General features: G+C 61.9%; 1 protein-coding gene across 4 annotated transcripts in view; it reads right to left on the bottom strand.

Annotated features, from left to right (window-relative positions):
* Positions 1-4668: 4668 nt before the first annotated feature.
* The window catches only part of ACSF3 (acyl-CoA synthetase family member 3), a 53525-nt gene continuing 36223 nt past the window's right edge, over positions 4669-21970 (bottom strand). For 2 of the 4 annotated variants that reach the window (XM_053906773.1, XM_053906771.1), the window contains exons 8-10: positions 19305-19439; positions 18617-18728; positions 14354-14747 (exon numbers count right to left, since the gene is read on the bottom strand). In XM_053906773.1, the coding sequence (XP_053762748.1) occupies positions 14579-14747; positions 18617-18728; positions 19305-19439 (416 nt within the window). In that variant the 3' untranslated portion in view covers positions 14354-14578. Of the gene's footprint in view, positions 4876-14353; positions 14748-16038; positions 16430-18616; positions 18729-19304; positions 19440-21970 lie in introns of those variants that run through there. The other 2 variants (XM_053906772.1, XM_053906774.1) reach the window with 2 other exon arrangements.

Here is a 21970-nt window from a genome sequence, read left to right as displayed (position 1 = left end):
TAAGGGTAGGGCTAACCTATAGCCTTAAGAAATAACAGCTTTGTTTTAACACTATAGGTTAAGAGAGAACAGCCTTACCCTATCAATCAAGGGATGGATTAGGAGTGATTGGATTGGGGCAAGGGCCTGTTTGAACTGTTTCCACCTGGGAACTATTCCTTTGTTCTGTTCCCAGGTGAGAATAAGACGATGTGGTCGGCTATAAAAACTCTGTACCCCGGCTGTTCGAGGCTGCACTCTGGTCAAGAGTGTCGGTCCCGATCGATCGGTTTGCCTTGCCTCTCGTTGCAGTAAACTTTGTTGTGACTGTCACTGGTGCCCGTAGCATTCAGTTTCAGGAGTCGTGTGGATGCATCGCCACCATGCTGCCTCTGAGATTAGGGACCCCGAACAGGGGCGGGACAGCCTTCTGAATGCCTGGGGCTGCTGCCTTCTGGTACTAGTGCAGGGGTGAGGTAGAAGGGGATGGGTGGCTGAGCCTCTGAGTCCCCTGGTTAACCCTAGGCACTCTAACGGGGGTGAGGGGAAAAAGCCTTGTAAGACCCCCTCCTCCCTGCTTGTTTGCCCATCCTTCTGGCACCTTGCTCTTGGCCATTTGTCCCCCACCAACCACCTCTGGGGGTAGGCGTTCTCCAAGGGGAGGGTGAGCTGGGTCCGGTCATGGGTTAGCCCCAAGCGCAGGGAAAGGCCACTGCGACCGGGTGTGGTCCCAGGTTGGTGAGCAATCCTCCCCATGGGGGTCCAAGTGCAGGGCCTTGGGGAGGTCGTTCTCCCCGCCACCCTCGGTTTCCCCTTGTGCCCAAGCACAAGCATGGGGGGCCTTGTCCAGGGCTGGGCCACCCCAGCCGCAGGACCACCTCTCCTTCCTAAAGCAGGACCGCCCCTCCAGAAGAGCCCTATCATTTTCCGAGGACTGGGGGCACCCGACCCCCTGGACTCTCCAAGCCTGCAGCTCTGCCGCCTCCCTCGGGGTCACCCCCTCCCCAGACTCTAACCTGCGGCCCTGAGGCGGCACCGGAGCCCACACTCCACCCCCAACCCCTGCAAGGAGCAAGGGCGGCTCAGACGTGGGGGGAGGGGGGGGCGTGGCCTCGGGGTGGCCGGTGGGCAGGGCACACGAGTGGGCGGGGTTCAGGCTGCTGGGTGGACAATGGAGGCGGGGACCGGGGGTGGACACAGAGGGGAGGGGAGCGGAGGATCGCCGGGTCCGCTGAGAGAAGGAGGTGACCTGACCCCAGGTGTCGGCCTGGGCAGGGAGAGTTTCCTTGTGGGCGTTCCCTGGGGTGCCTGTGGTCACCCACATGGAGGTGCCTGGGGGACAGCCACCTATAAGGACAGTAAAGCCCAAATGGTGGTCCCCGAGACCCAGGCACCAGGTGGCCCCTGTCTCTGGGCCCCTCACTTTAGAGGCAAGAGCAGGAAGTCCCGAGGAGGCCAAGGTGACAGACCAATACAGGTGGGGCCTGGCCAGGAGCCCGGCCAACTTCTGGGAGCCTGGTCTGGAGGTGAGGAGAGAGGCTAGGTGGGGGCACGCCCACTGCCTTTCCTTTCTTCCATGGTTCCCGGGTCTGGGCTCTTGGGCTTTAGTGCTGAGGACAGTCCTGCTGGGGCTGCCTCCCAGAGGGGTCAGAAAGCACTAACAAATCCTAATGGGGGGGGGGGGGGGGGCAGCAGCGTAAGGGGTTCCTCAGTGGATGATGGGTGCAGAGTGTGGGGGGGGGGTGTCCCGAGGCCCTGACTAACCCTGGTGGCCTGGATGAGGCAGTGGGGTCCTGGGCTGATGGGCCCCGAGGGCTTGGCAGCCAGGCACTCACAGCCTGACCTGGGTGCTGGTTGCAGGGTTTGGGCTGCAGGTGACCCAGAGGCTCTGGTCTTGGCCTCCCTCCAGGCCTGTCCCTGACCTCCATGTCCCCAGCCCCAGTGGCTGTCCTGCCCAGTGGCCACGTGCCTGCACCTCTGATACAGTGATGGAGATTCCAGCCACGCAGTGGCCCCAGGTTCACTGGATGTGGTATCCTGTGTTCTTTAGGGGATAATCAGTCCCAGGGATTCGGTGGCTAGGGAGGCTTGGTGTCCTCACGGCTCCTGCCATGTCTGCTGGCACCAGCAGGGGGCAGTGTGGCTCTAGGGAAGCCCTGGGAGGGGTGGCCGGGACAGTGGGCTGGACCTCCCGCTTCTGGCCCAGAGGTCACCCCGCTCTGTGCTCAGGGGCCAGGTGGGCGGGGTGATGTGTCTTCGCCCCCACCCTGGACACAGCTGCCCCTTCCCAGGGCGAAGGGACCCCAGCACGGACTCCTCAGCCTTCTTGCTGTCCCAGGAGGAACAAAGGGAATGCTGGCTTTGGGACCTGCACAGATTCCTGCCCACGTCCAGCCCAGACCCCTTGCCCACCACGGCCGGACCATGCGCAGCCTGCCCGAGGTTTGTTTGGCCCTGGTGCTGGCCCTACAGGCAGCCTGGACTCCTCCCCGCAAAGTGCTGGGGCAACCCGGCCAGCACGGACTCCAGACGAACGGCCTCTGCCACGGGCACTGCTGTCGGGTGAGTCAGGCCGCCCCGCGAGAGCCCCGAGGTCAGCCCAGGAGTGCTCAAGAACCCGAGGTTAGGGGAACAGCCTGGCCATAGTGATGCGGGCACACACACAGGGCTAAGTGGGGGCCAAGCCAGAGAACAGAGGTCACCGGGCACAGATGGTCAGATTTTAGAGGAATCTGTGAGCTGTCCCCAGGCCAGTTTTGATGGAAAACTCACTCTAGTAAAAACTCTCACCCAGACAGGCCGGGGGGCCCATGTACCCCAAGGCCCTAAGGCAGGTGTGCGGGCCCCCCATCCTGCTCGTTCAGTCTCAGGGTGCTGAGGACCCAGGGGAGGGGACGATGTGGGCGGGAAGGTGTGGAAGGCAGGAAGGGGGAGGGCACGACAGAGGCGTGTGGTGAGACGGTGTCGGGGGGCCAGGGCGGTGTGACACATCCCTCAGGGCAGGCGCACCAGGCCGGGCCTCCTTCACCAGTGTCTGTGCTCCCAGCGGGCCTGGCTGGCGGTCTGTGCCCGTGGGCCCTGGCAGTAACACCTGACTTTGGCACAAGGAGCAGGGTGCAGAGGGACCAGGAGGCACACACCCACTCGGGGTCTCGTGGAGCCTCAGGATAAGCTCCCTTTCTTCAGAGTGGCCTCCGTGCTCTGTTTCGCGGCTGTCACCACATGGGTGGGTTTGCAGGGTCCTTGAGTCCTGCTGAGTCCCACACACCCAGGCACATGAGGCCACCTAGTGGCTGGTGCTTTCCAGGCTGGGGGGAGGGGAGGCCAGAGGGCCACCCGAGGGGCTGCAGGCCGCACACCTGTCCCTCACGTGCCTTACCCTTCTGTCCACGAGGCCCAGGGACACGGCCAGCAAAGCCGCGTGCACACTGGCACCTTCTCAGTCTGGGTGGGGGAGGGCTGGGGGGGGTGGAGAGCCATGCAGGGGTGGGGGCTTCAGACAGGGGTCCCTGAGCCCAGTCAGCACGGCCCCCTCCACCCCCGCCCCGCTCCACTCAGCTAGCGTTGCCTCCATTGTCTCTCATCAATATCAAGTGGACTGGTGACAAATTCACGAGCAGAGAATCCAAATAACTGTATAAATCACATTAACGATCATTCAGATGAAATCCGTGGCTGTAACAGGATCGGTGTGGTCTGGCAACGCTGCCCTTCATTCTGGGGCCACCGGTGGTGGCACTCTGCCTAGGGGCAGGGTCTTGGGGGGCCTCCATGGACAGGGCCCACGAGACAGATGCAGGGCATTAGAGCCTTCCCATCCGACCTTCTCCTGCAGACAGACAGACTCGGGGCAGAAGGGTCAGGTCGGTGCAGAGCCGGTGTGTGGCACAGAAGGCCCCCACCCCCACCCCCACCCCATCCAGGACTGCAGGCTGCTGGGTGAGAGGCCGGGCCACACCACACAGTCCCCCGTGGATGGCCTCCTTGCCTCTTTGGGGAGAATCGCCACGCTTCAGCCATTCTCCTTGGTCCTGACCCTCCCGGCCCTCCCCCGGATGTCGGGGGCCTGCGTGCACCTGTACGGGAGCCTCCGACCCTCACCTGCTCTCACCCAGAAGTCTCTGGTGGACATCCAGGCTTGCCCAGCGCCCTCTGCCAGCTCATGCTTAGCATGTTCAGGCCTGAGCCCCACCTTGCCCTCTCTCCAGCCCCCCGGTTCCCCCTCCTGTACTCTCCATTCAGGCTGCTGAGCTGGAAACCCCAGAACGTTCCAGACTCTTCCTCCTGCACCTCCTATACTCGGCATCCCCGAGCTGGCACGCACCTCCCGTCAGTCAGCTGCTCTCTCAAGTCCTCTGACGTCTCCGGACCCTGCTCTGGTCCTGTCCCTGCCTCAGGCCCTCTGGGGCCGACCCGACCTGGGCACCTGGCTTACTCCCGGCACCTTCCTCGGTTAGAGAGAGTCCCCAGCTTCCATTTTGGGGCGCCACTGCTGCCCCACTGCGGGGCTCTTGCCCTCCCCAGCCAAGGAGGCATGTGGCCAGCCAAGGCCCAGCACCTCGTCCCCCCCGGGTGAGGCTCCATGGGGCAGGCCCGTACCTGTACCCAGTGAATCCGAGGTTTAACAAGTAACCGCATCTGGCAGACAGGCCACGGCTCCAGGCGGGTACGGGAAGGGGCTTCCGCAGACGCAGGGTTGTGGCTTTGGGAGGTGCCTGCCTGAGTCTCCGATGACGCTCGCACCTTTGGAGTGATGGTGTCGATGTGGGTGGATGGCCCGCCGGCGGTCTTCACCCGAGCACGGGGCCTGGCAGGGCCCACCCTGCCCTTGGCCTTGCCCTGGCGGGTGGTTTCATGCCTGCCTGGGACGCAGTCACGGTGGCCCAAGGTCTGTGTCTGTTGAGAAAAGCAAGATTCAGAACTCTCTAGAGAGCCTGCGGCACTAGCCCTCCAACAAGATGAAACCACACTCACGTGCCCAGAGACCGAGGCCTCTGCTGAGCTCCGGGCATGTCACCTGGGGTGCGGGGGGGCCGGCCTGGATGCCGTCCGCACAGAAGTGGGGTCAGCGGGGTGGGGCCGAGCGCCCCAGCGTACGTGGATGGCGGCAGAGGGGCGTCTGCGTGTGGACGGCGCTCAGGCAGCCGAGAGGACACAGGGACCGGAGCTGCTCATCTGAGCAAGGCCCCCCGTCTGCTGGCTGTTCCCGTCGTGGAGACGCACTGCCGCGTCCAGGTCAAAGACAGCCTCCACGGCATCGGAACAAAAAGGCTCACGAACTGGAAAGACGTGAACGTCAAAGGTGCCGGAGGCAGAGACACAGAGGGCTGGCTTGGGCCCGGGCAGCTCGTCTTTGAAGAGTGGCGACAAAACGGAGGCTCGGACGTGCGGAGGCCACGCAGGTTGACCACTCGGAGATGCTTGCCAAAACATCGGCGAGCGTTATTTATGACAAGAAATCCGTTGAGCCAAGAAATTCAGAAAACATCACTAAATTTATCCAGTCGCTGTAAAAACAAGCCTATTAATTTTTGTTTTCAAAACAAAACAAGACTGAAACTCTAGAGGTGTATCAGGATGGGAGGGGCAGGGAGGAAGGTTACATCCTGGCCACAGGGCCCGCCTACTGCGTAACTACAAACTTGGAAAAAAGAACTGTGAGTGTTATAGTATACATTTAAAAAAATTCAAGGGTACTCAACAGAAATTTAATTTATATTTATTATTTTTTTAATTAAAAAATTTTTAATGTTTATTTATTTTTGAGACAGACAGAAATAGAGGACGAGCAGGGGAGGGGCAGAGAGAGAGGGAGACACAGAATCCGAAGCGGGCTCCAGGCTCCGAGCTGTCAGCCCAGAGCCCGACGCAGGGCTTGAACCCACGAATAGCGAGATCATGACCTGAGCCGAAGTCAGATGCTTAACCAACTGGGCCACCCAGGAGCCCTTACCATTATTATTTTTCAGTCATTTCCATGCCCAGCATAGGGCTCAAACTCACGACCCTGAGATCAAGAGTTGCATGCTCTACCCACCGAGCCAGCCAGGTGCCCCAGAAATTTAATTTATAATTTCCAAATGCACAAAGAGAACAAAGTAGAGGATGCAGGATGAGGGGCGTCTGGGGGCTCAGTCGGTTCAGTGTTTGACTCGGTTCAGGTCATGATCTTGCGGTCTGTGGGTTCGAGCCCCGCGTCAGGCCCTGGGCTGACAGCTCGGAGCCTGGAGCCCGCTTCGGATTCTGTGTCTCCCTCTCTCTCTGCCCCTCCCCTGCTTGGGCTCTCTTTCTCAAAAATAAATAAACATTAAAAAAAAAACCAAAAAATGCTTGAGGGATGAAGTCTATTTAAATACATCAAATCGTCACAATAAATGGCCTACATTCAGTAACTAAAAGACAAGCCATCCCCTGGAGTCAGACACGTGGGCTCTCTGCTCACGGCAGACACACTGAAACCAAACGGAGCCCATGAAGAAATGGCTCGGGGTTAGACGGTCTGTCTGTGCCCCCAACAGGGGAATAGCAAGATTTCTCAGAAAAATAAAACTTACGGAAAAAACACGAATAGGTATAGAAATGCTAACTAACAATTCAGCAAAAATACATAATAATCAAGAATAAAAGGACCAAAGAACCTAGCGCTAAGACATAGGAAGGACAGACAAAGCAGCCTGCCGTGTGCAGATTTGAACAGGCCACGTCCCGGAGGGGAGGCTGACCCTGAGGTGACCACACTGTCACGTGTCCAGTCACTTGGCTCTGGAGCAAAGCTGACCACGTAGGGGGCACAAAAGGTGCCTGGGTTTCTAAGACCCGGGACCACAGGCCTGTGCGCTCAGGATGGCGGGAGAGCAGGAGGAGCTCGGCGGGCTGACAGGTGCTCCCAGGTAACTCACGGATTAAGAGATTAAGTCAAAGTCGAAATGACGACGGTTGGAACCAGAAGTGCCCCATAGCCAAGCACGAGGACGCTTCAGTGGTGCCTCAGCACCGGGCTGTATTCACAAGAACGAGCCTGGTGGGCCAGGCAGGGGACGACCCAGCCGAGGCCACTGGGGGAAGGTCAGGCGGCCTTCGGGAGGCCGGGCTGCGGTGTAGGGTCCAGCACATTCCGAGTCCCGCAAGGGCGTCCTGGCTCACGGCCGTGTCTTCCGGCCGCGTCCCCACGAGGCGAGAGCGGCCAGGGCGCTCGAATCCCACGTCGTGACCTCACCGCCTCCCACAGCCCCACCTCCTGACACCATCACCCAGGCCGGTCACTTTCAGCGTATGGATTTGGGAGGGGGCACAAACGTTTAACTGTGCAGCATCTGCCAGATCGGTTTACCCCCAACATAAAAAAAAAAAAAAAAAAAAAGGGCAACTTTGGTTTTTAAAGCTTCTTGGACTTTGGAATTGTAGATCAGAAACCACAGGGCCAGCTCAACAGTCGCATTAAACGGAGTACAGCTCAGGCCCCCTGACCCCATCCGCACACCGTGACCCCGCAGGGTTTCTTCCAGGGGCACGACTGTGCTTCGGTGCACAATACCATCAGCAGGGTCCAGAGTAACAAAGACGGGGGTGCCTGCGGGGGCTCAGTCGGTTAAGTGTCCGACTCTTGGTTTCAGACCAGGTCACGATCTTATGGTTCGTGGTTTCTAGCCCCTCATCGGGCTCTGCACTGACCGTGAGGAGCCTGCTTGGGATTCTCTCTCCCGTCTCTCTCTGCTCCTACCCTGCTTCCTCTCTCTCTCAAAAATAAGTAAATAAACTTAAAAAAAAAAAACAAAACAGTCAAAGACAGACAGGATGGCCAATTTAATAGAGAAGGAAACATTTCGGTGAAATTCAGCGTGCGTTCCCAGAGCATCTTAGCAATAAATGTGCTGAACTGTGCCAGGCGTCTGCCTGCACTCACCTGCAGAGCTGGAGGGTGGTTCTGGGCCATCTACCCCCTTTCCTGGTCTGTATTCCACTGGGCATTTCAGTGGCGCGATGAGAGGAGAAGGAGTGGGGAGTCACAGGAGGAGACGTGACCTGCTAACGGGCAGGCGTTGATGACCCGCGGGAGGAGCCCGCCAAGAGGCGAGCAAGGCCGCAGGATGGAAATGCAACACACAAACCATTTCAGCGAGCAGTTAAAACACGGGATGAAAAGTCCCACTTGGGATCTCAACAAAAACAAGAAGGACCTGTGACCAACCCTCTCGAAAGACGGGCACAATTATTACTGGGAAAACGACAACACTGGAAGGAGCCCACGACACAGAGCTGGGCCGTGTTTGTGGGCTGGAGGGCGCACTTTTGTGACGATGTCAGATGTCACCGCGTTAACTTATAAATCCCATCACCCCCAGCAAGTTTCTTTAAAAAGGAACTTTAAGCTGCTCTTAAAATTCTGGTGTAAGAGCAGAGGGCCAAGAACAGCCAAGACGGTTCTGAAGAAGGAAATAGAGGTGCCGTGTGCTAACAGGCGCCTCGGCTTTGGAAACAGGGCAGAGGGCGGCACAGCCTGGAGCAGGACGTGCCCGGATGCTGGGCAGAGAGCGGAGGCCCACGTGCTTCAGTGGACAGAAGGAAACACTGGTCACTCCACGTGGGAAAAATCAGGGCCTTTCACACAACGTGTGAAAATGAATTTGCAATGAATGAAGGGTTTACACGAGAAAAGTAAAGCTTTGTAACTTTTAGAAAAACACATGGGAAAGTGTATTTAAGAACTTGGGGTAGGAAAGGAAGTTTTAGACAAGAAAAACTCAGACCATAAAAAACCTGAATGCATGTGAACACATTAAAATTTAAAAATTCTGCACATCAATAGACACCATTAAAAAAATAAAAGGCAAGGGGCGCCTGGGTGGCTCAGTCGGTTAAGTGTCTGACTTCGGCTCAGGTCATGATCTCACAGCTTGTGAGTTAGAGCCCCGCATCGGGCTCTGTGCTGACAGCTCGGAGCCTGGAGCCCGCTTCAGTTCTGTGTCTCCCTCTCTCTCTGCCCCTCCCCTGCTTGTGCTCTCTGTCTCTCATAAATGAATAAATGTTAACAAAAAATTTAAAAAAAAGGCAAGCCACGCAACCAATGCATAATCAAGAAAATTACCAACAACCAACTTGAAAATGGTCAAAGAACATGAACAGGCAATTCACAGAATAAAAAATTCAAATGGACAATAAACATATTCAAAATACTCCACCTAAGCAGCAATTAGGGGAGTAAAAATTAAAATAAAGGGATCCTATTTGACACCGAGCACCGTGGCAAAGATTTAAAGTCTGTTTTGCGTGGAGGCGAGATACGGCGTCTTGTCTGCTGGAGGCTGTCTACGCGACATGGTCTTTTTGGGAAGAGGCCCGTGCCTACGACCATGCAATCCACCCGTGAGACGGGTGGGCCTCTGCATGGCAACTCAGAGCTTAGGTCCACAAACACAGCCAGCAGCAGAACAGCATGAACTCAGTGGCAGATTTGTGCCCGTCTGAGAGAACATATCACGAGCACCGGGCACCGTGTGTTCAGCTCCTGAATGTGGGACGGAGGCTGGGACTGCTGTCGTTACTTCTCGAAAAGGATCTAAGGCAAGTCCTGCCCGAGGCAAAGACCCAACAGGCCGGGTGGACACGGCACTGGCCGGTCTTCTTTCTTCTGTCCTCAGTGTTTAAAGTGGTTCTGAAAAACGTACTTGAGCCACTGTGAAGAGATGTCACCATTCTGGGGCTGGGAGAAGCAGGGGCCACATGCAGGCTGCTTAGGGGCGACAGGGTCCCAGGCTGGAGCCCCATGCCAGCTGCTGCCGGCTCCCAGCATGTCTCTGAGCTATCCCTGACCCTGATCTGGCCCTCACTGGTCACTGGGGGCCCAGGGGCAGCCGACACCTGGCAGGAGGCTTCAGAGCCCAGATCGGTGTTGTTTGTAAACATTTGTGTGTCTGTGAGCGTACCTATGTGTGTGTGTATACACCCATCAGTGTGTCTGTGTACGTCTGCTTGGCGGGCCGCCCGTCTGGCTGGTGCAGTGTGACATCGTCTTCTCAGAAGCGGCCCTTCCTCATTGAGGCAGGCGCTAATGGGAACGTCACAGACGCCGTGTGGGCGCGGCTGCTTGTTCCTGGTGTCATTTTAATGGTTATTGTGTGCTGGTGGGGACAGCGCCGATGGGCCGGAATGAAGCAGACTGACAGCTTAATGGCCTGTAACCCTTAAGGAGTAATTGGACGGCCGTGTATCTACGAGCAGACTGTTAGCGACGACGTGACTGGCAAGCCGATGACGAGACGCGGCCCGTGTGGGAGGGGCTGCGGTGGGGCCAGGGCCACTACGTGCAGGAGCGCGCACATGCGCGGACCCTACACGCAGTCCCCACCATGCACACACGTGCACAAGGACGCCCTGCCCTGCAGGCATGTGCTCACTCCCTTACACTTGACACGCGGTGGGGAAACTCCACCCGCCAGCAGACGCAGGGGGTTGGGGCCTTCGGGGAGGGCCTTGGCCGGCCACCTGCCCCAGCCCCCCTCAGAGGGGCCGCGTGGTCTCGGGGGAGAACAGGTCAGGTGGGAGCTGCCCTCCTGGTACCTGCTCTGTGCTGGGCCACGGCTGCGTTGCAGGAAGGGCCCCACTTCTCAGATGCAGCCTGAGCCCCCCGGGCCCCCGGCCGTCCTGAGCTCCTGTTCCCATGCCCCCGCTCCTGGGGCTGGGCCCCTGGATAGAGGACCCAGAAAAGCCACCTGTTAGGGGCTGAGGGCCAAGGAGCAAACCCCTTGCCAAGCCTGCCGCCTGCACCAGGCACAGGGAGGGACCTTCGGGAATGGGATTTCCCCCAAGTCCTTCTGCCTCAGGCGTGGGCGCTTGTCCCTGCCTTGCCCGTGGAACAGGCTCTGAGAGGCACGTGGGCTGTCGTGCGGGTGCCTTGGCCGCCCACCTCGGTGCTTTCCCCACAGATCCGCCCCCGACCTGGGACCCAGAAGAGAGAAGCGAACGCAGGATTGCTGGGAGGTGTTGGCAAGGACACAGCTGGGGCCTCCTGTCCCGGCTGAGTGACCGTGCCTGGAGACCCTCCCCAAACCCCTCTGTTCCTGTGCCCAGACCCGCTTCCCACATTCTGCACCCGCCATGGTCACAGCCGCGTGGGCGTGGAGGGGCTGAGTCCACAGGAACCAGAGGCTGCCAGCTGAGGGGAGACTGCCACCACGCTCCTGGGGGCCGCTCATCCTCTCAGGCTGGGGCTCATGTGCTGAGACGTCGCAGGGCTGCTTCCTCCTGGAGGCTCCGGGGGACGGTCCGTTTCCTCTCTCTCCCGGCTTCTAGAGGCATCCACGGCCGGCAGAGTGTCTGACTCTGGGTCCCCGGGGATGGCCCTGCTGCCACAGTTCCAGGCTGCCGACCAGGTCCCGGGCTCCCGGCTGCCCCACCTCCCTGCAGACGGCCTCCTGCCCAGACCACCGTACCCGCACGGTTACGCGTCTGTTGGCGGCCTCGCTGTTGGGCTTGGTTAGTCGTCTGACCTCACCCCCAGACAGAGAGTGGTTTGCACCCGGCCTCCCTCTTCCTGGGACCCTGGGCCGTCGCCCACCACACGGCGCCCGTTTGTCTGGACTACAGGCTGGGAACGCCCGGGGCGTCTGTCCAACACAGCCGGGCTACGGGAGCGCGGCCGGTCTGGTCGGGTTTGCTGCACGCGGGGGGGACCTGAGTGGGGCCGCCGCCCTTCCCTCCCTCGTACTCAGGGTGCACCCCACCCCCCACCTCGTGGCAGAGAAAACAGAAACGGAGTCTGGCTTTCAGAGCTTCAGCCGTTCCAGGGGCTCTTGGGAAAGGACCTCCCGACCCTGGCCTCAGGGCTCGTGCGTGCGCAGGCATGGCTGTGGCCCGAGCCCCTGAAGGCACGCGTCTCCCACACGGGGCTGCCTCCATCCGTCAGGCGCTGTCCCGCTCCACACGGTTACGCCGTCCTCCCGACACAGCGAGCAGGGCCCGTCTCCAACCCTCCCAGACGGGAACCCCAGCCTTAGCGCCCCAGGACCCGGCTCTCGGGGCGCTCAGAGTGCTCGCACGACTTCCTCTCGGGCACCTGGCCCCTGCCCTGGGCTGCTGGGGGCGCCCCACGCTCACCTGTGTTGGCGGGGGGGCCCCGCTGCCCCTGCCCTCAGCTGGAGAGTCCGATCCCAGGGCCCTCGTGGGGACTCACCCCTGTCCCGACGGGAGAGGCCTCCGTCCTGGGCCCGAGGGTGCCGCACAGAGGATCTCTACTCTTGTCCGGTGTCCGTCCGGTCTCACTTCCCGCCGTGCCCCTCGGAGGGGCGTGGGAGGAGGGTTTCAGGAGAAGCCAGATGCCACGTGTGAAGGTGGCAGGGGGAGGCCCCAGGGCACAGAGGGGAGACACGGAAAGATCTGAGCGTGGACAGCAGTGGCCGTGGCCTGGGAGAGTCCCTGACCGTCGGGGACTCTGCACTGTTGACGGTGGCCGGTAAAGGGATTAGGCATGTGGCGACAGCCGTGCCCGTGGCGGACGTGGTCAGGGGCGCATGGCAGCCTGGCCTGTGCTGGCCCAGCCCTCGAGGGAGCTCAGGTGGGAGGCCACGCTGGGGCCACCAGCCTCCACGGACTGGGCTCCCAAGGAAGCAAAGCCCTCAGTCCTTGGCCAGAAGAGCCCTAAGGAAATGCCAGCCTCAAGTCACAAAGAGGGAAACTGAGGCAGAGACGAGGCTGTTTCCAGCCTTTCCCCCACGTCACGGGGCCCGGCTTCTGCTGGCCCCGGTGCCCGTACACGTGGGCGTGGACCTGTGCCGTCTGCCCCAGCTGTGTGTGCTCCTTCCCTCCGGGGCCCGCCCGCTGCCCTCCAACGGCCTCAGCCCCAGGGCGGCCGACGCCTCCGCAGGAGTCCCTCTGGGGGTGAGGGGGACCAGGGGCACCAGCGGCCGCTAACCAAGCTGCCCACGGCCAACCTCAGGCACCTGCTCCTGGCCCTTCTTTGGGAGTGGAGTGCAGGACGGCGTAGGGCTGTCCAGCCAAGGGGGAAGCCTCGTCATGCTCGGTCACACGGACAAGGAGGACATGGCATCCCGTGTCCTCAGAGGCACATGTTCCCGAAACAAGCCAACATCCTTCTGTGGTCTTGTTGGTAGAAGGTGACTATTAGGCTTTCAAGGTATTTGATACAGAGTATAGCATAAACTAAATAATTTTGTAAATGGTTTCAGGAATCAAAGCTTTCAGGATTAAGAGGTGTCAGATCAGTGGGATTAAGTGAAGACCCTGCAACCTTCGATCTGATTCCCCCCAGTGGCAGGAGGCTCCCTAGTTACAAGGCCAGACCAGGGTCAGCCTGAGCACAAGCTGTCCCGTGTGGTGCCGAGGGCCACCCCCCCAGAAGAGTCGGATGGCAGGCAGCCAGCTGAGCCCTTCCGGTGGCCAGCCTGCCTGGCAGGCAGTGACCGGTGTGCGTGTCCCGGGCTCAGGCAGGAGCACGGGCTGGTCACCCTGGAGCAAACACCACGCCTGGGGTCAGGCTTTCGGGGAGCCAGGCCGCACACTGCACGGGAGTAGGGGAGTAGTCGGCCGGCTTCCACAGCGTCGCGAGCACCTGGCCCCTGCCCAGGGCCAAAGTGGCCCCTCCCGCCCCAGCCCCATTTTGCTGGTCTTTTAGGCAAGTGTTCCGGGCACATAACGTTCAGAAAGAGCTCCAGACTCCAGCAGTCTTGGGCACAGCAGCTGCTGTGGTCTCCGATAAACTATCCAGAAGCTTCTGGATTTTCCGCTTGCAGTGTGGGTGGGGCACCCACGTGCCAGAGCCAGCACCACTAAGAGCAGAGGTGCAGGGCTGTGGGGCGGACGCAAAAGGGCGCCGTGGGGCCCCGGGGAGGGCGTGGCACAGACAGGCGGGTCAAGGCAGGGCAGCCGTCAGCCCATCAGCCGGACTCTCACACAAAGAGCAGGATCGACAGCAACAGGGGCCGCGTGGCCACAGAGCCAGAAACTCGGATCCCCTGGCTCATCCATCACAGAGGCCCCCCGGCCCCTGGTCTAGAAAGCTCCTGTGGGGGATCATGGGGCCACATGTGGCCGCCAGCACGGCATCCAGGCGCTCTGCTCTGAGCCCTGAGTCCCCGTGGCGGTCTGCTTGGCCCTGTGCAGAGGGACGCCCCTTGGTGACGCTGCGCTCACGGTGCGGGGCTGTCCCCACCAGGATACCCAGGCCCACTCTCCCGGGTGGCTTCTCTGAGCAGTCGGGTGTTCAGCCAGGAGGGCCTGGAGGGGTCACAGGTCACCTGGGGAGGCCACATGGACAGCCCAGACTGTGGGAGACACTCGGCTGTGCACACAGAGGCAGGACTTCTGTACCCGGCACGCGGTGCCCCCCTGGGCAGACAGCACGGCACATGCTTGTCTTTTCTGCACAGACTTTACTGAATTTTGCTTGGAGGCCCGCTGCCCTGGGGCGTGCCCCTGGACGCTGCGGGGACCCGCCCAGCAGACGGCAGCACAGGGAGCTACGCTCGGTGCGGGTGTGGCTGTGAGGACGCAGCAGAGCCGACAGGGGGTCACGTCGGATCTGAAAATCAGCGCTGTGATCTCATTTCTGCTAGCCCCAGCACTGTTCCCTCTGATCTGGGGGGTTCTAGTTTACAGGGGACGCTGGCTCACCGGTGCCCGGCCTCGGGGCACCCTGGTCACTCGGGTAGAACTGCCTGATGAGGTCTCTCTTGTTGATCTTCCCCATCTGGTTCCGTGGGATCTCCTCCACCAGCAGCAGCTCAGAGGGCACGGCGTACGGGGCCAGGACGCCCCTGCAGACAGGAGCAGCGTCTGAGTGGCAGGCACTGGGGCCCGGACAGCCCCCTCCCAACGCAACAGGGAGCCCGCAAGGTGGGCAGATGTCCCACGGGGCCCCGAAGCCCGGCCACGTCCGAGCCGGCTCTGGAAGGGCACCCCGCTGCAGGACAGCAACATGGAGGGAGCTGCCTCCGCCTGGGTTCCAGGCTCCCTTGTGGGCAGAGGACGAGCCCTCCTCGGGGTCAGGCCTCCCAGGGCAGGGCAGGGCTGCAGCGCTGCAGCCAGACGGACGGAACGGGCAGGCGGGCAGGGCTGGGGGCCCCTCGCGGGCTGGTGCTGCCCTCCATGCACTCCTCAGTCCCACTAGGGGCCCCATTTGATGGCCTGTTCTCCTGTGAGTGGCCATGTGGTAGGATCTTGCCACCCCCGGGCTCTACTCTGGGACTGCTCCTCGGGCCGTAGGCACTGGCTCCCCTGAGGCCCTGTCTGAGCCACCTGCCCCTTCGTGAGGAGACCACAGGATTCGACCAGACAGTGGGGGCAGGAGAGCACAGCAGTTCCTGGCCTCCCGGGCCACTGAGCTCCACTCTCTGGGGCTGTTGACCACAAGCTTCAGGCCAGAGGGACACGGCATCCCAACGTCCGCCCGGGGCCAGCAGGCACATGTGGCCTCTGGTCTGCAAGCTGTGGGGGCATCTCAGCCGCTGGGGAGGTCGTGGTGAGCTCGTGAGGGGCCGTGGCAGAGAACTCCCAAATCTCAGCCTTAGCGGCCGGGTGCTCATGAACACGCACTTGTCTTCGTGGGCCGTGTCCGTCTGGCCATGGGCAGTGAGCATCACCAACACCACACTGAACGCATCATTACTCTGGGGGGCTCGGGGTTCAGGTGCTGGCTCGTGAGGGGAGAGGGGGGCCCACCGGTGGTCCCGGCAGCTTCGACACACGGCCAGCTGCCCACTAGGGTCCAGAGGACACAGGCAGCTGGGCTGGACTTTGCTGCGAGGCCACCAGGACTGCCGGAGGGGCTCTGGAGCATGGCAGGGCGAACCTGGAGGTCCGATCCAGGGACGCAGCCCCTCTCAGCCCCCCACCCCGCCGCCCAAAACCCCGCGCCTCCAGTGCCTGTGGGTGGCCCTCCCCTGCGTCCCCTTCGGCAGGCCAGTGCGAAGCTGGTGCCACGGCCCAGAGAGAGAGGGCAGAGGCGGGCCTGGGGGCACAGGACGGAAACACGCATCACTTCCTTGTGACTGAGCCCTGAGAGCCGATGCTCGAACAGAAATACAGCTGAGCCTTGAACACTACCAGTTTGAGCTGCATGAATCCGCGTGTCAGTGGAATTTTTCGATAAATACAGCACAGGACTGTACATATATCTTCTCTCCCTTGTGATTTTCCTAACATTTCTTCCCCGCATCCCTCCGGGCTGTAAGAGCGCAGTAAGACACACGACCTACAAAGTGCCATTGATCGACGGCTATCCGCTCAACGGCAGGCCGTTAGCAGGTAAGTCTTCAGGGTCAGAACACACAGAGTTTCGACTGCGCGGGGGTCAGCGGCTCGAGGGTCAGCAGAGTGAAGAACGCAGTGTGGGTGAGTGTGCATCGGGGGCGGCATTCGCACGGAGGGGCAGGACGTCACGGGGGGCAAATGGTGGTTAAGTTAGAGCCCAGGGTTACAAACCCTAACTTAGCAGCCACTTTTGAAAAAAGGAACAAAAGCCATGAAAATCAGAAAGCGACCTAAAGGTGTGATGAAGGATGCAGGAAGGTTTAAATCCTGCGGACCCCGCCATTTCCAAGGACAGCAGTCCTTCTGGACCGAGGACTCTGACCCTGGGGACGGTGGGGTGTGCTGCCCCAGCCTCTGCCAGGGGGTCTCAGCTCAGCAACTGGCCAAGCAGGAAACTTTTAGAAACACCGCAAGGCAAGCTGTGCTCTCAGAAGGGGATCCTGCGGAGTTGTGTGCTGACAGCAGGCTTCCTGGGGAAATGGACGCGTGGACACGGAGGTGTCCCTCCTCCCAACCCGCTACTTCACGGCGCTTCTCCCGGGAGAAAGCCCAGCAGGCACTAAGCCAATGCCCACCACTCCTCCGTGGCCTCATCAGACATCAACACCGTAGTTCAAGAGCACAGACCCCAGATTCTTCCCTGGTGTGTAAATCCACACCCCTTCCCGACCTGGTATTTGGGGGGTGGAGGGGTAGTGGGTGGTCCACGTCCCAGACCCTGCAAACGTGGCCCTGTCGCCCCGTCCCAGGCCACACTCATCCCCTCCGAGGGGACGTGCTGCCTGAGCCCCCAGGTCTGGCTCGGGTACAGCACAGAGAGGAAGTCAGCCCTCCCTGAGGAGTGGAGTCTGTGAGGGCGGAACCTTCAGAAAGGAAAAACGTGGGAGCATAGAGGAAAATGTCATTTGCAAGAACCTTTAGAAAGACTCCCAAACGGCAGTGAGCATGACAGAGAGAGAGAGAGAGAGAGAGAGAGAGAGAGAGAGAGAGAGAGAGAGGGAGAGAGAGGACCTTCACTAAGAGCCTCATCCGGCAGAGCTGGAACCCAGGTCTAGAGTCAGACCTGCCCATTCGGGAGGAAGATCCCTCTTCTCCCTCCGCGGGGTGGGTGGCCTCCGTGCCACCGCCCAGTGACTGCCCCGCTTGAGGACACAGAAGCCCGGACACCGGCCTCACTGTGCTACGGTCCTAGAGGCGGCAGGTCGGCCGCCTGCCCTGGCCTCCCAGGGGGCCCCCCCGAGCAGAGAGAGCCCCACCAGGCGTGTGCATCCCCCAGAGCACGGAGAGCCTGTCCCGCGCCCTCCCCGGCCCCGAGCCAGGCGTGTGCACACACACCTGCGGGGTGGACACGAGCCCTGGGGTGCGGGGCTCCCCACACGGGGGCGGCCAAGACTGCGCCCTGACAGTCTCCGCAGAGAGCTCAGCTCAGGGTGTGTGCTTTCTTCTCCTTCACAAAGTAATTTGTCTAATCAAAGCAGCTACAGCCACTAGAACCTTCTCCTTTGTTAAACCGACTCTTCCAACTGTGACTTCGAAAATCCAGGGGAAGCTCCTGGCCCAGCTGTGCTGCCCCTCACGAAACAAGGCTCTCCTGCTGTTTGTGAAATCACGTTGGATGAGCTAAAAAGATCTTAGTGCTGAGGAGAGGGAGGCAAGTCGGGAAGAAGGGGTTGTAGGGGAGAGGGTACGGGCAGGAGAAACTTCCCAGAATCTGGGGCCATTACTGGCAGCTTCCTTTCTGAGCTGCCTCCAGACCCTGGTCCCTGCCCGTCGGTTCCCAGCCCGATGGATCACGGGGCACCGCAGACACAGGGAAGGGGGCCTGTGAGGCTGGCAGGCACAGAGGCCCCGGGGTCACGGCATATGGCACAGAGGCTCCCGGGAAAGGGACACATGGTGAGGGACGGGCCTGCGGCTAAGGTCGGGGCGCAGGACGGGAGGGCTCTGGCCCCGACTCCCAAAGAGCACGTGCAAATGCCTGTGTCCAGCGGACAGAAGGGAGCCCGGGGAGGGGGAATGGAGAAGAAGGGGGCGCCCTGCCCACAGATTCCTCTGGAAGGCTGGAGAGGCCCCCCAGCACGCACCCTGTCCCACCGCTGGAAGGACGGGGGCTCCCACCCGGCACCCTCGTTTCGCTACCTCTGCTCTACCTGCCATTACAGACCTTTCCTGGGGCCCCTTGTGTATGTGTGTATGTGGGGGGGGGGCGGCCTGGGGAACGTAACACGTCACCTGACCTTTCAGGCTCCCCCTGACCCCTAGATGGACAGCAGCAGGACCGGAGACCCCCTCCACCCCTCCCCCGACCTCGGGACGGCCCACCCCCCACCTGTCCCTTCCCCCGACAGCAGGACCGCTGCCTGCCTGCCCCTACCTTGCCCATTCTTTGAGCTCCCTGTGGGACAGTGAGTGTCCCTCCTGAAGGGTCACCACTGCGGTGACCCGCTGGCCCCATGTCATGTCTGGAACTCCAATCACAGCCACATCTGTGGACAGAAGAGCAGGGAGGGACGCCTTGGAAATGCCACGATGGCTAACACGGGCCCGGGACATGCCCGGGATGGGGGCCCTGAAGCAAGGGCCCGGGAAAAGCCCCACTTAGCAGCCACCTGGAAGGGGCGTGGGGTCAGCATGGGGTCACCCTGCTGGGGATGGGGGGGGGCAGGTCCCCAATGGCCCTTGGATGGAGCTCAGGGCGGGGGTCGGCTTTCCCATGTCTCTGCCTTCCCTGCACGGCCCCAGGAGACAGTCACCGCTAAGAGGACTGGGCACAGCGACAAGTCCAGAGTGGGTCACGTTGGGGAGCCTCTGCCGTCCTCAGGGTCCTCACAACCTGTGACCTGAGGTCAGGAGCTTCCTGGACCCGCAACCACCGGTGCCCCTGGGCACAGCTCTGGATGCCCACGCCTCTGCTCCAGCCCTCCCTGGGGCCGTGCTCCTGAGCACAGGGGCTGTGCGAGGGAGGAGGTGGCGAGGGAGGAGGTGGCGAGGGAGGAGGTGGCGAGGGAGGAGGTGGGCGGGCCCCAGCAGACGTGGGGGCGGGGCGTGGGGGCGCCGGGGACCTGTGATGCTGGGGTGCGCCAGCAGGAGCCGCTCCACCTCCAGGGCGCTGATCTTGTAGCCACCGCTCTTGATGATGTCTACGGACGTGCGACCCCGGATCCAGTACCTGCCGTCCTTGAACACGGCTGTGTCGCCTGAGGGAAGGGGCTCTGGTCACCAGCAGGCACGCGTGTTTACAGGTGCATACGCGCGGCTGGGTGCCCGTGTCTAGGAGCAGCACCCCCCAAGTGGTGACCCCGTGGGACGGCGGTGGATGCGGGGTCTCAGGACAAGGCGGCAAAGCCTGAGTTCCAACGGCTGTGACCTCAGCCTGAGGTCCCCACGCAGACAGCAGTGTCCCAGAAGGGCCGATGGAGACCGCCCGCCCGTAGAGACCAGGGCTCAGAGGCACGGTGGCTGCCTCTTGCTGCCCCTTCTCAGGCCCGTGACAACAGAGGCAGCGAGGCCCAGCTGCCTCGGCCATCCCACCGCGGGGTCCTGGTCCCAGCCGGGTCCCGGCGCGGCCGGTCCCGCCGCAGCTGCCTTTCGTCTGTGGGGTCCCCTGGGCTGCGCACAGTCACACGGGGTCTCTGACAGCAGAAAGTTCTCCTGCTCCCCCACCCCGACTTCGTGGTCCCCCATCCCGCTTCCCCCGGCGGTCCTCTCTCGGGCAGCACTGGGCAATATGACGCTCGCCCGCATCCTAGCACGAGCAGGCGGGTGGCGTGGGGACAGCGAGTGCCAGCCCAGGACGTGAGGGCGCGGAGGAGGTGGGCGTGTGTCTGTGCGCCGACGTGTGTGAATACGTGTGGGCACGTGCACGTGGGGACGCCCCCCCCCCCCCCCCAGCCCTCTGAGGACAGCGCTGGTACGCCCTGCAGATGACCGCACACCTCGCGCTCCGTGCCGGGTTCCTGGCTGGAATAAATCATAAGTGTTTCATTAGGAGTCACGCCGCCCGTGCGGGAAGGCACCATCCATCATTCCGCACCCTGCCCCGAGCTGCCGCAGCATAGGGCGTGATCCGGTCTGCTAAACCAGACGGAAGCCTGTGGGCAGCCGGGCGGCCGGCTTGCTCACGATGGCGCGGGAAGGCCAGGCTTCAAGAGCACAGGGCCACGAGCGTGACGGGCTCTCCCCCGCCGACAGGAAGCAGAAGAAGCCAAAGGCTTGGCAAGTGCAATTGGAAAGGGCGTCGTGGCCCCAGGACACCCGCCTGGGGGGCTGGCTGGCCAGCAGGGAAGGGGCCCAAGTGTGGAGGAGCACGGGGGCGGGTGCAGTCGGTCTTGGGTCCTGCGAGGCCCACTGTGCCCCCCATTTCTGGGGTGCAGCCCCAGCCCTGGCTGTACCCCTTCCCCACTGGATGGCTGTGTGGTCTCCTGAGAGCTTTCTGACCGCCGGCCACCTGCTCCTTAAATACCCCAAATGGCCCTAGTCCAAGCAGTTACTGCTTCCTGCTGCTGGAGGGGACACCACACTGGCACTCGGGTCCTCCAGCAGTTTTCGTGGGCCAGCCCCCACCATCTCTACTTGCCCAGAGGCCCAGCGGCTCGAGCGACCCTGCCCTGGGCTCAGGCTCCTGTCCCTGGTCCTGCTGAAGACGCCCCATGTGCCCACACCGGGGCGGGTGAGGCTGTGCGGCAGGCCACCTGCCCTGCCATACTGCAGGGAAAGGAGGCCCAGGGCTCTGGCTCGCTGCCCTGGACAGGGGAGGGGCCAAGTGGGGGACCACCGTCTCGGGGGCGAAGGGGACCAGGATGGGATCCCCTGCTCTCCCAGGGACCCCTCCCCACTGTGCCTGGAGACCCTGAGGCCCCAGGCACCTCGGTTCTGAGTGCAGGACCTCGGGCGGAAGGGTGGGGGCTCCGGCTAACCCGGTGACACACTCAGAAGTGGGAGGCCTGGCCCGCAAGGCTGCTGGACGTCCCAGAAAGCAAGGGCCTTCACCACCTCCTTCAGGCGTTCTGCTCCATTTCCTTGGGTGCTGGTTGAAACAGAGGCTAAGTCCAGCAGAGATGGTGGCTGGCAGGAGGCCACTGTCTCCAAACCCCGACCCCGCAGACCCTACAGGCCCCGCGGCCACCTTGGTCCCTGCGTCCCCCCTCCTGCCCCCCCCCAGACCTCGCAGTCAGCGACGCAGCCCTGCCGGAAGCCGCCGATCCCACAGCCCCCGCCCACCGCGCACCGGCCTGCCATTCACGGCGGTGAGAAACACTAGCACCTCCCAGACCCAGGTGGCACCGGGACAGCACCCACCCGCCCCACGCGTTCACGCACCCGGCCTCCTCGACAGCACGCCCACTCCTTCCAGCGCCGACCCCGCTGCGCCGTGGACGCCACCTGGCCAGTGTCCAGCCCTGCCCCCGGGGAGATGGGGGGTGAGCCTGGTCGGCGGAGACACGGGTTCTGTTTTTGGGCGGTGACAGCCGACGCGGGACGGCTCAGGCCTGCCGCACACCATGGGGCCGCACCTCCTTGCAGAGACACCCTCGCGTGCTCCCCAAGTGTCCGCGTCAGGCGGGTTGGGTGTGGAGCCTGGAGGCCTGCCCGGAGGACGCGGATTTCCCGGGAACCATGCCGGGTACACTTGTAGGACCTATTTCGGCGCCACGCCCTAAACCACAGGGATGGCGGCGGAGGGAGGGGGGCCCCATCTACTCTTGCGATGAGGGCAGTGAGCACACGT

Source organism: Panthera pardus, unplaced genomic scaffold, assembly GCF_024362965.1.
Source record: "Panthera pardus isolate Hobbes unplaced genomic scaffold, ASM2436296v1 HiC_scaffold_19, whole genome shotgun sequence".
NCBI lineage: Eukaryota > Metazoa > Chordata > Mammalia > Carnivora > Felidae > Panthera > Panthera pardus.
The sequence above is the reverse complement of the archived record's forward strand: the minus strand, read 5'-3'. Positions and strand labels throughout refer to the sequence as shown.